This window comes from Haemaphysalis longicornis, unplaced genomic scaffold (assembly GCF_048455015.1).
Source record: "Haemaphysalis longicornis isolate Haplotype H1 unplaced genomic scaffold, Haemaphysalis longicornis Haplotype H1 scaffold_4, whole genome shotgun sequence".
Taxonomy (NCBI): Eukaryota; Metazoa; Arthropoda; class Arachnida; order Ixodida; family Ixodidae; genus Haemaphysalis; species Haemaphysalis longicornis.
In genome coordinates, this window is record NW_027526361.1 from 96181230 (window position 1) to 96195968 (window position 14739).

Below are 14739 nucleotides of genomic sequence, written 5' to 3' on the forward strand. Positions count from 1 at the left end.
AGTCGCCCGCTGACATACACTGGTGCATACAGCAAATTGGATTCAGATCTAATTAAGTACACAGTCTCGCTTGGGGTCGTTGGGTGGGACCGATCACCCTCTTTTATTCGTTTTTTGGGTGATGAGCACCACCAGGCGTGCCGACCGATAGTATGGCATTCCGAGCAGTGTCGTACTATCGGGTCTGGCCTATTGGTGGCAGAAGGTCGACGCAGACGTCCCTCAGCGCATGGAGGAGTCCTTCCGCTGTGGTAGGAGCCCTTGGAAGAACCTGGCGTTGAACGGCTTTCGTCATACCATAGATGATGACTGGTACAATGAACGACTCGGGGAGATTAGGATCTGCAAGCTGCAGGAGTCTTCGCTTCTCGTAGAAGTAATCCACCAACGTCCCCTCCTTGGGTTTGAAGAAAATGGCCTGATCCCAACGCTCAACGGGGTTCAAGTCGAATGCACGGATGTAGCTGGCTCGCCAGTCGGCCTAGGGCTTGTCAGCGTTCCCTGCCATCCGCAATTCATACCACTTCTTCGCGTTCCCCGAAAGGTGTACTCGTAAATTATTTATCCGATCAGAGTCTGTTATCCAGTGATTGTTGGAGCACGCGTACTCGTAGAACTGAATCCATGCCGCTGGACTTGAGGTGGTACCATCAAACCAATCAGGCTTAACTTCCTGTCTGTACCGGGACGGATCACGACTCAATTCCATGAAAGACATAAATTGCTGTTGCTGCTGAAGTTGTTGTTCTTGCAAACGCAAAATATGTTCCATGATACGCGTGCGTTCCTCTGGATGGTCTGACCTTGCGTTCACTGATTCACTGGGCTTAATCACCCAAGCTTGAAAATCAGCAGCGCGCATGTTCACCTTGATGTTACTCTTCAACGCTAACTCGTCTAGCGTCAGTTCAGCTTTCGTGGCAAGGAAAGATATAAAGTCAGGTGTGCTGACCTTTTCTGGGAGGATCACGGTCGCATCATCCCCGTCCTCTTGGTAACCGTTGACCACCAGACGACCATCTTCACGCTGGGTCAGATTGAACAACACCCACATTATCCGGAATAGTCGGCTGCGCCAAATGTAACGTTCCCCTTTTTGGGTCGAGTTCACTAAGTAGACAAACAACAGTCCGGTTCCGCTCCTTTTTCCTCCTCTTCTTCCTCCTCCTCTGGCTGCTGCCCGGCTCCTCGTCGACCTCTTCCTCTTCCTGTTACATCTATCTATCTATCTATCTATCTATCTATCTATCTATCTATCTATCTATCTATCTATCTATCTATCTATCTATCTATCTATCTATCTATCTATCTGTCTGTCTGTCTGTCTGTCTGTCTGTCTGTCTGTCTGTCTGTCTGTCTGTCTATCTATTTATCTATCTATCTATCTATCTATCTATCTATCTATCTATCTATCTATCTCTCCGGTTTTTTATGCTGAAACACTGAAATATTTCTGAAAAATCACCGCATGGTGGCCAAATGTCACCCAGTGCGACCAGTTGTCACTTCGGAACACATGGCTTCGACGTTCCTTTGTGTCTTTGAAAAAGGCTCTCAAACGCCATGGAGCCAAAGTTTCTGTGAGCCCGACTATGTCGGATCATTAAAAAGGGTCACAATTTTTGCGGTATGATACCTTATCTATCAGTTGGTTTCCGATTATTGGCTGCTGGCAAGCTTCAGGTAGTACGATGCATTCTTAAAAACGGTGATCGCTTCACACGTCAGTAACAAAATCCCTGTATCACGTGTGCGCTAAGCTCTGAACACATTCATCTATAGGCAGCACAGCCACCGTGCTCGTTTGCAGCCTGTGACGTGCTGTGGAATTGATATGGACAGACCCCTACATCCGGCATTCCCATTCATCGACTGTCGAGTGCCTCTTTGCGAAAGTAGCCCCAGAGCGACCGTTGCTTGCCTTTTCCTCCGCCAGGTGACCCGGGGCGGGGGCATGCTGTACTCGTACGTGCTCGCCTGCTTCGTGTCGTGGGAGGTGCAAGCGGGCCTGTGCATGGTTCCGGCTGTGCTGGTGATGTGCCTGCAGGACTGCGTGCCTGACAGCCCCGTCTGGCTCATGCGGCGTGGCAACCGCCAAAAAGCCATGGCGGTTATGGGTCGCCTGTACGGCATCGACGTGCCCGTAGAATTCCGACTCCGGACGGCAGCGGACGTCGCCAAGTCAAGCGCCACTGTCGCCACTTGCGCGAGGCAGGGATTTTTTTTATTGCGCCATTTGTCAGAGGGCATCAAAAACACGACAAATTAGTTATGTACAAAGCCGCTGAAACATATAAAAACGACGTTAGCGGCCGGCTTACTGTACTACTTTATTCGAGATTACCGTCAAGGAAGACACCGTTCAGGGTGTCGATTTTTTTTTTTAGTGTTTCGCCCCTATTTCCGTCAGAAATCATGTCGTAGGCCCAGCCGTGGACAGCCCTTAAATGCAACTGCCGGCGTATTTCACTGATACGTTACATCATTTCAACCTCCGTTGCCGTGGGCTACACTAACGTTAGTACACAAGCGACTTCTGACTACCTTTTCAAATTATTTTGCCAATTATTTGTCAGCTATATTGCAAGAGGACATTAATCACTTAGTTCTTAGCACCATAGTAACCCTAAACATGCTGTCTGGCAGCTTCCGCTTAAAGGAACCCTTTGTTCAGTTTGAAAGAACGAGCCTTGCGTAACTGGCTGGGCTCCAGACCACCCAAGAAAGACATTTTTTTACCTGGAAAACGCAAGAAATATTCGGCAGCTCTCAGATTTCACGCTACATAACGTAATATTGGCCGAAGTGACGTAATATAAACCAACACTGAAAACCTAGTTGTCTGTGTGTTAACTGCAGGTTTACGATCAAACGGAACTAGCGACCACAGTATACTACGGCCGCTCGATTAAACGCACCTTGCGTGCGCTTGATCGAGGGGCCGTGGCACTACAATCACCCAGTCATGTTTTTTTTTTAGCGGCGGCTTAGGCCCGCGGCCGCCAATTGCATAGACAAGATTCTGCTACGTCACAGAAAAATCGGCGGTAATTGGCTGGGGAGCTAGTCGCCTCTGCTTCGTGTGTTCTCTTTTAAAATTCAATGAAGACAAAATGCAAGTTCAGTCTGTTTTGTCCCGATAACAACACTGCCAATTTTATCTCAGACTTCAAACAAATAATGATTAAAAAAACGTATTCAACAGTGGCGACTCCGCACCCACTTTCCCGCGATTTCTTTGTGACGTCACAAAATGTTGTTTGCGCGACCGGCAGTCGTCGAACTACACAAGCCACCGCCAAGAAGCGTGATTGGGAGACTATAGCGAGGCCGTTTGGTAGTATGACTTGAATGCTAACGGTCAGTTAACACACCCATAACTGTGTTTTTATTTCAGGCGCTTCTTATGTCACTGTAGCTCAATATTTGAAAGTTTTCCAGTATTTCTCGCATTTCTTGGTTAGAAAAACATCTTTCGTGGCTGTAAAAAAGCTGAGTGAACTACCGAAGTCTAGTTATTTCACACTGAACAATGTTGTATTCTGTCTTCATTGCTCCTTTAATACTCTATTGTTTTTATTTTCGAAGTTTGGGATGCAAATGTCATCGTTCTTATCGGGACCAAACAGTCTTTTTAATGAACTAAACTTGTATGTAACCTTTACGGCCCCTTTTGATGCTGAGCTTCTCTGATGCTGATGCCGATGCTGATGCTGAGCGTATGCGCCGTCGGCCTGCCCAGGTGCCTGGCGCTCGCCCTGCTGCTGCAGCTGCTGCCCGAGCTGACGTGCGCGCGCCTGTTCCTGTTGCGAGGGGTTCAGGTGGTGGAGTCGATGTCGACTGCAGTGTCCGACCCCGTCCAGGTGGCCACGCTGCTGGTCGCGGGCCACGTCGGGCTGTCTGCGCTCTTCGCCTTCCTGACAAGCCTGGGAGGCCGGCGTCATCTGCTCTTCCTGTCCGCCGCCATCACGGCCGTATGCATGTTCCTCCTGCGCCCTGTCAGACACCTCGTGCACAGGTATGGCTTCCCACGGCTTTGGCAACGGCTTAATCTGGGCCCCCAAAATCCGTAGCCTCGATTCACCCCGGCTGCGCAGTGGAGAGAAGCACTGGCATTTCACGACTCGCGGGCGTACCCCTCCCTAATCGCACGGACCGCCTCGGTCATACTCGTCGATGGGCTAATACCAACGGCTGCCAACACCTCACGCTACATACAAGCTCAGTGTAATAAAGTTTATTCTCTCTCTCAACGGTTTGGCCTTTTGCGGTCCGAAAAGCCACAAGCGCCGTCTATGTACGTAGCCCCATTCATTGCGAGCCTAAAGACACTGGCAAAACCTTTCTAATCTACCCGTACTGGCGGAATGGTTCAACATGCCAACATCTCTTTGCGAACCAAGGATTTTGGGTAACACTGTCGATAGTTTGCTAAATTATCAAGAAATCGCACAGTATTGTACATTCCAAATCAGGTCCCGTCCTCTTGTACATGAATCCCTGACCAAGAGCCAGGAGCACATTTTCCGGCTTTTACAATCAAGCAACTTTCTTTACCGACCAGCTTTCACTTGCTCCGTCCTATACGCAGAACTCCCCCTGTGTAAATACTTCGATGCACCGGGCACCGCTTACCACATGGTGCGGGAGTGTTCTGCAAACCCCGAGATTCCTAAATACCCGAACTCTTCGCGTGAACAGTGAAAGAGGCAGTTCTGCGGCTCCGGTCATGACTCCCTGCTTCGAATGGTGGAAAGAACCGTTCCGGAAGTTAGTCTTGAGCTCAACACCCCGCCCCACGTTTTGATGAGCGTAGTAAAGCTTATTGTCTCGCTCTCTTAGCGCTGTAGATAGCAATTAGCAGATTTAAGGCACGGAACGAGTATATAAACAGACATTAGTGATGCTTCAATTAAAAATTTGTTTTTACCACCCTAAATGAAAAACAGTGTTAGCAACGGCCTTGATGAGAGGTGAGATAAAAGCAGGAAACAAAAAAAACGATAAATAAAAAGTTATTATGACGTTTCACTTTGTGAACGCGGGTTGCCGCGGTGAGCGTTTTATGCGTGCTTTGATTCAACAGTGTGGCGGCGCCAACAACGTAACATCGTACAAAAGCAGCATGCATTCCTATTTATCCAGCGTTGCTGAATAATACAGTGTATCCCTCCACTTCGTACAGGCTCCACAGAGTAATGTAATTTTCTTGCGCGTCCTTGCAGCGCGACCAGCGGCATGCAACTCTTTCCATGACCGAGCATGCACATTTATATCCTTGAGAATGACAGAAAGTGGGAGGTGTTGTGAAGTTGACGGTAAGGGGCAGCGAAACGCACAAATGGCTGTGACTGCGCTTTTCTATTTAGTATATATATGTTTCGTCGTCTAAAAGTTCCCGTTGTTACGAATGGGCCAGCGCCGCAGTACTTCCCCGCATCACTCCTCGGCTGTGCGGCGAAGCCACTCGTGCGCCTTCGAAAACAGGCGCAATCATGTCGGCAACAAGTTGCGACAAAGCCTCGTCAGACGCTTCGCTCTCTGCGCATTCGGCGGCTGAACTTCGGCGGCTGCCTGCGTGGCTCGTCTCCACGCTCTTCAAGGACACAGAGCCCCGGTGATCGCAACGGAGTCCTCCTCTCTCCCCTCTCTCGGACTCAACGTGCCCGAGGCTATGAACGGCTTACGAACTCTGGAAAGAGTGTTGTGCGTGTTCCAGCCTGTTTCGTTTGACCGTTACCGCTTTCGGGTATAAATAGAGCTCCCAAGCGTTGTAAACCATTCCTGTTAGAGCAGCGAATCGATGTTGTCGCTCTGCTCGAGTCCTGTATTGTAACCTCGCCCGTCGGGGCATTGTTCTTTGGCTTCGGCTCACCTCTCGCTATGAAGTAAACAGTTACGTTAGCCTACGGCTTCTGGACTTCTTCACGGCTGCAACAGCGGCTGGCCGCTCGCATCATACACGCTACCACTCGTATGTCGGAGGCCACGGAGCTCGGATCGGGTGCCCCCACTCGGTCGCAACAACTGGTTGGCAGCGGTCGGATGGCAACTTCGTAACACCTGAAGCCAGCGGGGCGAGACCCAACACCACGGACGTCAAGGCGGCTTCGGACTTCGCAGAATTCACGGCGGTCAAGGGTGAGTGCGGGACTTTTCTTCACTGAGTTTTACCAGGCTTCTGAGGATAGCTGGTAGGGCGTGTGTTTTTGTCGCGTGGGTTAATCGCGCAAAACATTTTTGGGAGCAGTGGGAAAGCAGTACTCTAGACCGGCCATGAATTTGAAGGCGTTGAAAAAACCGCAGTTGTTGGAGCTTGCAAAAGAGTTGCGCTTGGATGTTACGGACGCGCTGAGAAAGCCAGAGCTGATACAGGCTATACTCGCTGTCGGGGCTGACGATGAGGAGCTGTCGGAATGCATTGAGCTGATCAATGGCAGGGAGACTGCGAAACGTCAGGCCGCCGAGGCAGAAGCTAAACGTCAGGCCGCTGAGGCAGAGGCTGAGCGCCAGCGTGAGGAGCTCGAGAGGCAGAAACGACAGCAGGAACGCGAGGAAAAAGAACGACAGCACCAGGAAAAGATGCGATGGTACGACCTCGAGCTCAAGCAAATCCGACGGGAAAGGAGGAGGCTCGAGCGAGAGAGACTCCAACGGGAGAGTAAGGCACTAGAGCATGAGATTCAACTCTTGCGCGAAGAAGCGAAGTTGACAAAGCCCGAGTTAGAATTGTTGCTCGAAAAAGACCTCGTTGGCGAGGGAAGCACCGTGCCAGCGCTGCCAGTAGCAGACGCTCGGGAGCGCGAGTCGGAGGTGACGGTTGCGGCCGAGCAGCGCGGCAGGGTTGCTGAGAGAGATAACGACGGCGCATTAGCTCACTGTCGGCAGAGGCGGCAGAGGGCAGTGCGTGTCCACTGAGTGCGATAATGTGTCGGCGTTTGTTTCGGAGATCTCGGCAGAGTGTTCGGACGGTTCAAATTCGCGGGAGGCCTTGGGAACGGCAACGGCTACCGACTTGAACGTGAACACTTCGCGAGATAGCGACGTTTCGCGGGAGTGCAGAAACCATGAGGCTACCGAAAGGCAACACGACTCCGCTGAAACGGAGGTTGTTCCTTCGGACGGTAGTGCAGAAACGAGCGATGTGGTGGCAAAACCTGCATCCGAGGCAGCGAACGGTTTGCACGGTTCAGTTGGGAGAAATGACGATCTCGCCACTGAGCAAGCCGATTCCGTTCTGCCACCAGCTCAGGTAGCTGACCTCGAGCAACGGCCAGCCGAGCTCGTAGAGATTCGGGTGTCTGGGGCGGCTGAGCCGTCTTTTGAGACAGGGCAGCTTGGATCTAGTGTAGCCTTGACAGCCGCAAAACAGAACGAAAACACCCTTCGGTGTTCGCGTGTTGAGGCTGTCGCCGAAAGCGCTAGGGACGACGAGGTAGTGACTGTTCGAAGCTACCAGGTGTCTAATGAACACGTCGTGCCCTTTTCACTCCAAGCTGATGCTTCCGATGATAGGCCAACATCGGCGGAGCTAGTTGAGGTTGCGGTGTCGACTGCGGCTGAGTCGAAGTCGGGAACCGACCAGCCTAGAGCAGAGAACGTAAACGCGTTCCGGCGTTTGCTTGCCGAACGCGTTCGTAAGAAGGCGAGCAACGAGGAGATAGCGAAAACTTCCGCGGGTACTTGTGGCGCGCGTTTCAGGGCGGGCACGCCGAGAGGCCATGCAGTGAGCTCGCTTCGCGCCAAGGGAACGCCCCCTCCAAAAAGGAGTGCGCGCCTCTCGTTTGAACGTTGGAAAATCTCGTTCGCTCCTCCGCGCGCTCGACTGTTGTCGAAGCGAACGGCCGGTGTCCTCTCACGCGGTCGCAGCAGCGTTCAGAGAACGGGTGCACCTAAAGTGCGATACAAGAAAGGGAAAACTCGGAGCAATGATGAGAGCTCGAATCGCAGCTCTCAGCGCGAGAAGTGGCTTGTAGACGCCTGACTTTCTCAAGTTCATTGTTTTTCCTGGAGCAGGTTTCGCCCTTTACGATCACATTTCTTTTTGTGTGGGACATTTCCAATCAAGCGGAATGTCACCTTTCAGGTTTGTCACTTGTCTAAAGTACTGCTGGGCAAAAATATAACTAGAGTAGTTAGTTACTGGCGTATTTTATCGCAACTAAAAGCCTGGTAGATCTTCAGTCTTGATTTGTCTTCGCACTTGCCGGCGATGCGGTTGTGTCTTCCTGTGTTCTGTTGCTTGCCTGACCAAGCCAGAGACGTTCTTGGGGAGCCACTACTCGTCCAGTGACCCGCCGGTGAAGCTCCAGCACGGTGTCGTACAGCCAAGGCCTGGAGTCGAGCGTCTGCCGAACACTTCACTTCGACAGCATCCCTCCGGACAACGGTTGCAGACCCTTGTCCATCGGGATCTCGGACCCCCGGCGGAGAAGCTGTTACGAATGGGCCAGCGCCGCAGTACTTCCCCGCATCACTCCTCGGCTGTGCGGCGAAGCCACTCGTGCGCCTTCGAAAACAGGCGCAATCATGTCGGCAACAAGTTGCGACAAAGCCTCGTCAGACGCTTCGCTCTCTGCGCATTCGGCGGCTGAACTTCGGCGGCTGCCTGCGTGGCTCGTCTCCACGCTCTTCAAGGACACAGAGCCCCGGTGATCGCAACGGAGTCCTCCTCTCTCCCCTCTCTCGGACTCAACGTGCCCGAGGCTATGAACGGCTTACGAACTCTGGAAAGAGTGTTGTGCGTGTTCCAGCCTGTTTCGTTTGACCGTTACCGCTTTCGGGTATAAATAGAGCTCCCAAGCGTTGTAAACCATTCCTGTTAGAGCAGCGAATCGATGTTGTCGCTCTGCTCGAGTCCTGTATTGTAACCTCGCCCGTCGGGGCATTGTTCTTTGGCTTCGGCTCACCTCTCGCTATGAAGTAAACAGTTACGTTAGCCTACGGCTTCTGGACTTCTTCACGGCTGCAACAGCGGCTGGCCGCTCGCATCATACACGCTACCACTCGTATGTCGGAGGCCACGGAGCTCGGATCGGGTGCCCCCGCCCGGTCGCAACACCGTGCAGTTTCGGCAAAAATACTGGTTTGGTCAGCGTTTTCCGTTCCGATTTGGTTCAACGCAGTGAGTTAAACAGAATATAACGTTTGACACCCACCTCAATGCCCCCATACGGCTACAAAGGAAAGCCGTCTGGTTGCTGTCGCAGAAACTTACTCCACCCTGGGGAGAAATCTGGTCGATTAACACCTGTCCATCACTTCGAGTTGTTCAATTCACTCTCACGCTACAAACAACTAGCCTGCTAATTAGCTCAGTTGGTAGAGCGACTTCTCCGGCTAAGAAGTGGTCCCGGGTTCGAATCCTCCACCAGGGAGAATTTTTCTTCAACTGCGAAGTTTCTGAGAAAGCTGTTTAACTGTCCTTTGTAGCCGTGGCTGCATTGAGGTGGATGTCAAACTTTCCTTCGCAGAAACTTACTCCACCTTGGGGACTTCCCCTAAATCTGGTCGATTAGAATATAACTTATTACACTCAGTAAAACTTCTAAATGAAAGTGACATTCTCTGTTGCATAATACCCGTACTTCAAATATTCTTAACGTTTGTTCCGAAACAACGTTCTTCTTGATAGTGCACGGTTCAATCTGTTCGTTATCACTTAGTTAAAAACAACGGAAAGGCGGCAATTGAGGAAGTCATCTTTTCTCCAGCGCCGTATTTCCTCTGGAGGAGTATTAAATAACCTTTTGATCCTCAAAAAAATTCCTTTAAAAAATTCCCTCCTCTCGCATAAAAAAAGAAAAAAATAAAGTGGGAAAAATACCTGCTCCAGGAAAATATGGCAAATTTAAGCGAATATAAAAGAAACAACGGAGGCTAAATACCTGCTCCAGGAAAGATATGGCAAGTTTAAGCGAATATAAAAGAAACAAAGGAGGCTAAAAGCCAAATCATTTGTAGAGAAAAGATAATCTGCATGGGAAAACATGCTTTCTATATGTTTCACATGTTCTCGCAACAGTGACGTTGTGCGTGGAAGGAAAGGCGACCAGCTAGGGTGTAAATGAAAGTTAATAGAAAACAGCGAGCAAAATGTCCTATAGGAGAGTGCAAGCCCGATATTTTTTTCTATTCCACCTCTGTTTTAACTGGACTTTTTAGTCCAGTTAAAACAGCGGTGAAATAGAAAAAAATATCGGGCTTGGGAGCAGACAACAAGCTAAAAATACAAAATGTGCTTCAAATATCAAGGTACGCCGCATATGTAGGTCTAAAAGTAGTAGTTTTCCAGAGAAAAGGCCTAGTTAAACCCAGGGAGCCTCAGGCGATGGCCAGGATGTCTTGGCTCCTGGCAGCGTCATCGGTACTCTGGATGACCCTCTGTGGGGTGTCAGGGTCCTCGCTATACGACACGGCCTCCCATTGCTCTTCGCTTGTGATAATAAATCTACCTTTTGGATCTCTGAAGTCTGTCGTGTGCTAAGCTCGGAGCAGTGTTTGCATTTACGCTAAAGTCAGTCTGCTGTCCATCCCTATGCCTATCTTCATTTCCGACTTACTTTTTTTGGCAATGGAAACTGCAGCAGCTGGATCAACAACGCTCGTCGGGAGGGCACGAATTGGAATGGCGTGAACGCGGTCGTGCTTCTGGTGGCCAGCCACTGCCTGGGCATGGGCCACGTGCCGGCGATGCTGGCCACGGAGATTCTGCCAGCGCGTGTGCGCTGCATGGGCGCTGCGGGATGCTGGGCTGCCCGCTGGCTGCTCGCCTTCGCGGTGTCCTACAAGGACTCCTGGCTGAGCGAGCTGGAAACCAAGAGCTACGCGCTTGCACCCGGCCTGCTTCTCGCGCTGGGAGCCGCTGTGGCAGCGGGACTGTCTCCAGAGACCGAGGGCCACTGGCTTCTGGCCATAGAGGCCGGCCGATTGCCGGGAGGGGCACCCTTGTGACTATGTTGAGCACTGCGCAGTTACTTTTCGCCCTGTCTATATGTAGATGAGCGATGCAAACAACCTACCTATTGTAGCGTTCCTAATTCTATAACGTTGAGACGAAGATTTTTTATTAAAGCGTAGCATTGTGCGCATGTGATAATCGCTGCGGAGTTTTAAGTGCGAATGCACTTCTTAAGCGAGCCTGAATCGTCCGCCGCCGTAGTCCGCATAGCAACAGCTGCGGGTGCGCGCGCTCCTCGTCTTCCCTAGCAACGGGGGGAAATGGGCGCGCGCTGCCTAGCCGCTGACATGGCACATACCCACGTGGGGGATTGGCCAGGAATCGGGCGTGAGAAGGGCTAATGCACCCGCTTAAAGGAGTACTGCCACGAAATTTCAAAGCTGAGATCCGCTCTAGCAATCAAGTACAACGACAACACAAATAGGTGTCTGTGAATAAATGCATCTTTCTTTCTTTGTAGTTGTGTGTGTGTGTGTGATCTCTCTTTCGCGAACATTACCGAACCGCGCAAATTCAACTCGTGCATTCGCACTTTCACATTCTTCCCCTCGGGGAAATGCGGGAATTTTTTTGAAGTGAAAGTCCGAGATATGTCGGGACTGTAACGACAGCGATGGCTAAGCGTTGTCCCATTATTTTTGTGAAGGAAGGAACTTAATGGAAAAGGATGGCGCAAGGCATCAGGCCGTCCAACATTTCTTTAAAGGACTATCTGCCGTGCAAAAATGGTCACTCCCACCTTCGGTGCATGTAAGTTGAATGTAGCACGTTTGTCGTACTGCTACATCGTGAGCTCGCCTTTACTGAGCATCCCATACTCCCCACCCTATTAATGCTTTGGTCAGGGTATTCGGTCAGAATGACAATTCACCCGTCTGGACCACGCACGCCGCTGGCATGGTCCAGGCCATATCATACCCCGACATATGACGTAGAGCCATGGCAACGAGACCAGACCAGACGAGAGCGTCCTCGTCCCCACTCTGCTTGCAAAGATCTGCTGCTTCCGTCTGGCCCACCGCTTTTTGCTTGCTGCGATACCATGCACACCACGCGCGCCATTGGTGCCTCGCACCGAGTACTCCGCTTGGCCGCCTCTTAAGTCCTCTCTCAATTTAGCACCACCTAAATTTTCATCAAGACCCTCGCTCATGCTCCACCGACCACGCATGTCTAAATTTTTCCACACCAAGCAGATGCCTCACCCCCCCCCCCCCCCCCCCCCAAGTTGGAAGCACTGTTCAGCGAACTCCAAGACCCCTTTATTTGCAGTGCGCTTAAAAATGCATTTCTACATGGTCTCTTCGTGACACCATCCCCATACCACCACTAAGTATTCTTCGCCGCACTACAGCCCCTCTTCCTGACTGAGCACAGTTTGGCGTGAGTATACTGTGAGCCGGGCTCTATGCCCCAGCCGGTGCCTCCAAATAACCATCACAGTACGTCAAGCTGCCGTGAAGCTGCGGGTACCGATTGACGACGTTAGGCCCAAATCGTAAGCAAGTAGAACCTTCTCCAGCGTTGTCGTATCACGACCTGCCAGAACAATTCTTCTCCAGTATCCTCCTCGACTTCCCATAAGGATTATTTGGGCTCCAGCCCACACTGCCGTGTCTGGCAACGAAGCTGCCCATCAGCGGGCCCGAGAGTTGACCCACCGAGCAAGCCGGGAGTTCGACGAGCAGAAGCAGGTCTGTCCTAGAGATGAAGTTTTAGTGGCTCTAGTCTGTCCCATCTTGTTCCGCAAAATCTATCGGCATTACCGTCTGGAACGAACACTATATCCCCCTGAGCACAAAAGCCTCACTAAAGACAAGAACGCCACCTCCGAGGCACCCAAAAAAACCCATTTCCCCACCCCACGAGAGCCCACATTCTTGCCCCAACCATGTACTCCTCGCAATGCCGCTTCCGAGAGGCTCGGGGTACCGTCTACCTTTTCATGTGGGGCTGGGATAAGTACCCCCACCTACAACCCGTGTCCTTCCCCTTCCCTGAGCACTGGGGGAGAGCAGAGCACTGGGAGAGAGCTGTCCAGGTCGGTCCCTAACGACCAGCTTTGGCTGGTGCAGAGAGCCCAAGAAGCCGGACGGACTCAAAGGGGTCTTGGAATGAGGACTCTTCCCCAGGGCTGATGCTTCACAAATACATTTATTCCTCCTCATCTCCCCCAAGCCGGGTCAGCTCGTGAAGTACAAGGAGCTTCACTGCAAGATGTAGCAACTATGGAGGAAGGGGTAAACAGATTCCAGTATACATCACGTAGCCGCTGTGGACGCTGGGCCATTGGGCCGAAGAAGTATACTCCCTGAACCTCCCTAGGTCGTTTTTTTTTGTTGTTTTTTTTTTTTTGAGGGAGATGTTTTATGGCCAGCCGACAATGTCGCGTGGCATCCGCAGCAACATCGCGGGAAGTGCGCGTGAACTGGACCGCGCTCTGCTAGTGCGAGGGATCTTTGGAACACAGCTCGCTCTTTGAATAAAATCGTCACGCGGAGCTCCCTTGCCTGCCTCTCGCTTACGGCGCCCACCTGTGACCGTCATTAAAACAGGCTGTGTGGTTACCGGCAAGAATTTAGAATTTGAGGGTGCTTTTTTTTTCAAATCATCAGATTCCCTATCCGCCATTGCAGGCTCAGTGGCACGTGACGCAGGGCACCTGCCCCTGCAATCATCATTATCACATACATCATCACCATCATCCTTCCATTCCACGTCAGCCTCGTTCTGCTGGCACAGCATCCGCCCCCATTACCACCGTCCTCCGTGGTTTCCAAGGCATCCAGGCCATACAGCTTCTGCTGTAATCCCGTACTAAGCCTTGCGCGACTGCTGAAGCAGGCCTCGCTCCCAGCGAACGCCCTCGTACTGGAACGCGGATATGCCGTTACTACAGCAGCAGCATGGCCCCCATTTCGCCCAGCTTACCGTAGTCCCCTGGGGAGCGATTCTGCTCTCAGGAGTGCTGCTCGCGCTGCAGACGACCGTGGTCCCAGCCCGGAGGAAGCAGGTCTGCCTGACTTCTGACCTCGTGATCGTCCAGCGCCAGTGGCGATACCTGCTACTGCCCGGCTTGCACAGTTCGGAACCGCTGCACACGGCCTACACCGTCATCTCGCTGCTCGGGCTCGGTTACCACCTCGAGCGGAAGATGGGCAGCGGACACTTCGTCGCTGCCACCGCGGGACTCACGGTCGCCACCAACCTGGCCTATTCCGTGCTCACGTACTACGTTCTGCCCAACTTAAAGGAGGTCGCTGGTGTGCGCGCTTACGAGATGCGCTATAAGTGTTTCCTGGGAATAACGGCTACGGTAATTGCTATGAAGGGACTCTACGGCGCCTACTACCCGGGCCACCGGTACCTGTTCCTGGTCTTTCTGGTGCCGGTCCCCATGTTCATCGGAGTCGTGTGCGAGGTGACGCTCCTCTACTTCGCGCTGCCACACGTTTGGATTGTGGGCAACGTCACTGGCGCTGTTATCGGTATGCTCATGTATTGGTACCTTAGGGGACAACTTATTCCATGACGGAACTTCTCGCTCACCAGTTTAATGGTTTATGATATAAAAGTCGGCTCACAGTGTGAACGACGTCAGTCATCGTGTCACCTGTGTTTTTCATGTGCCGATATTATGCCATACAAACACGGAAACTAAAAGCTTGATGTTGTCGCGCAGCGTATAGATATATTAGCTGTGACTGGGTAAACACGGTTGTTGCCCTATCCCCATAATTTGGTGGTGAATAAATGATCCCCATAATTTGGTGGTGAAT

General features: G+C 51.7%; 2 protein-coding genes across 2 annotated transcripts in view; both read left to right on the forward strand.

Annotated features, from left to right (window-relative positions):
• Nucleotides 1-10953, forward strand: part of LOC144179859 (uncharacterized) — a 37295-nt gene extending 26342 nt beyond the window's left edge. Inside the window, exons 4-6 of the mRNA XM_077708286.1 lie at nt 1937-2211; nt 3743-4018; nt 10587-10953. Of these exons, the coding sequence (XP_077564412.1) occupies nt 1937-2211; nt 3743-4018; nt 10587-10953 (918 nt within the window). The remainder of the gene's footprint in view (nt 1-1936; nt 2212-3742; nt 4019-10586) is intronic.
• Nucleotides 10954-13844: 2891 nt separating this feature from the next.
• LOC144179860 (rhomboid-related protein 4-like) lies at nt 13845-14492 on the forward strand. Its single transcript, XM_077708287.1, has one exon. The coding sequence runs from the start codon at nt 13845-13847 to the stop codon at nt 14490-14492; it is 648 nt and encodes a 215-aa protein (XP_077564413.1).
• The last annotated feature ends 247 nt before the right edge of the window (nt 14493-14739 follow it).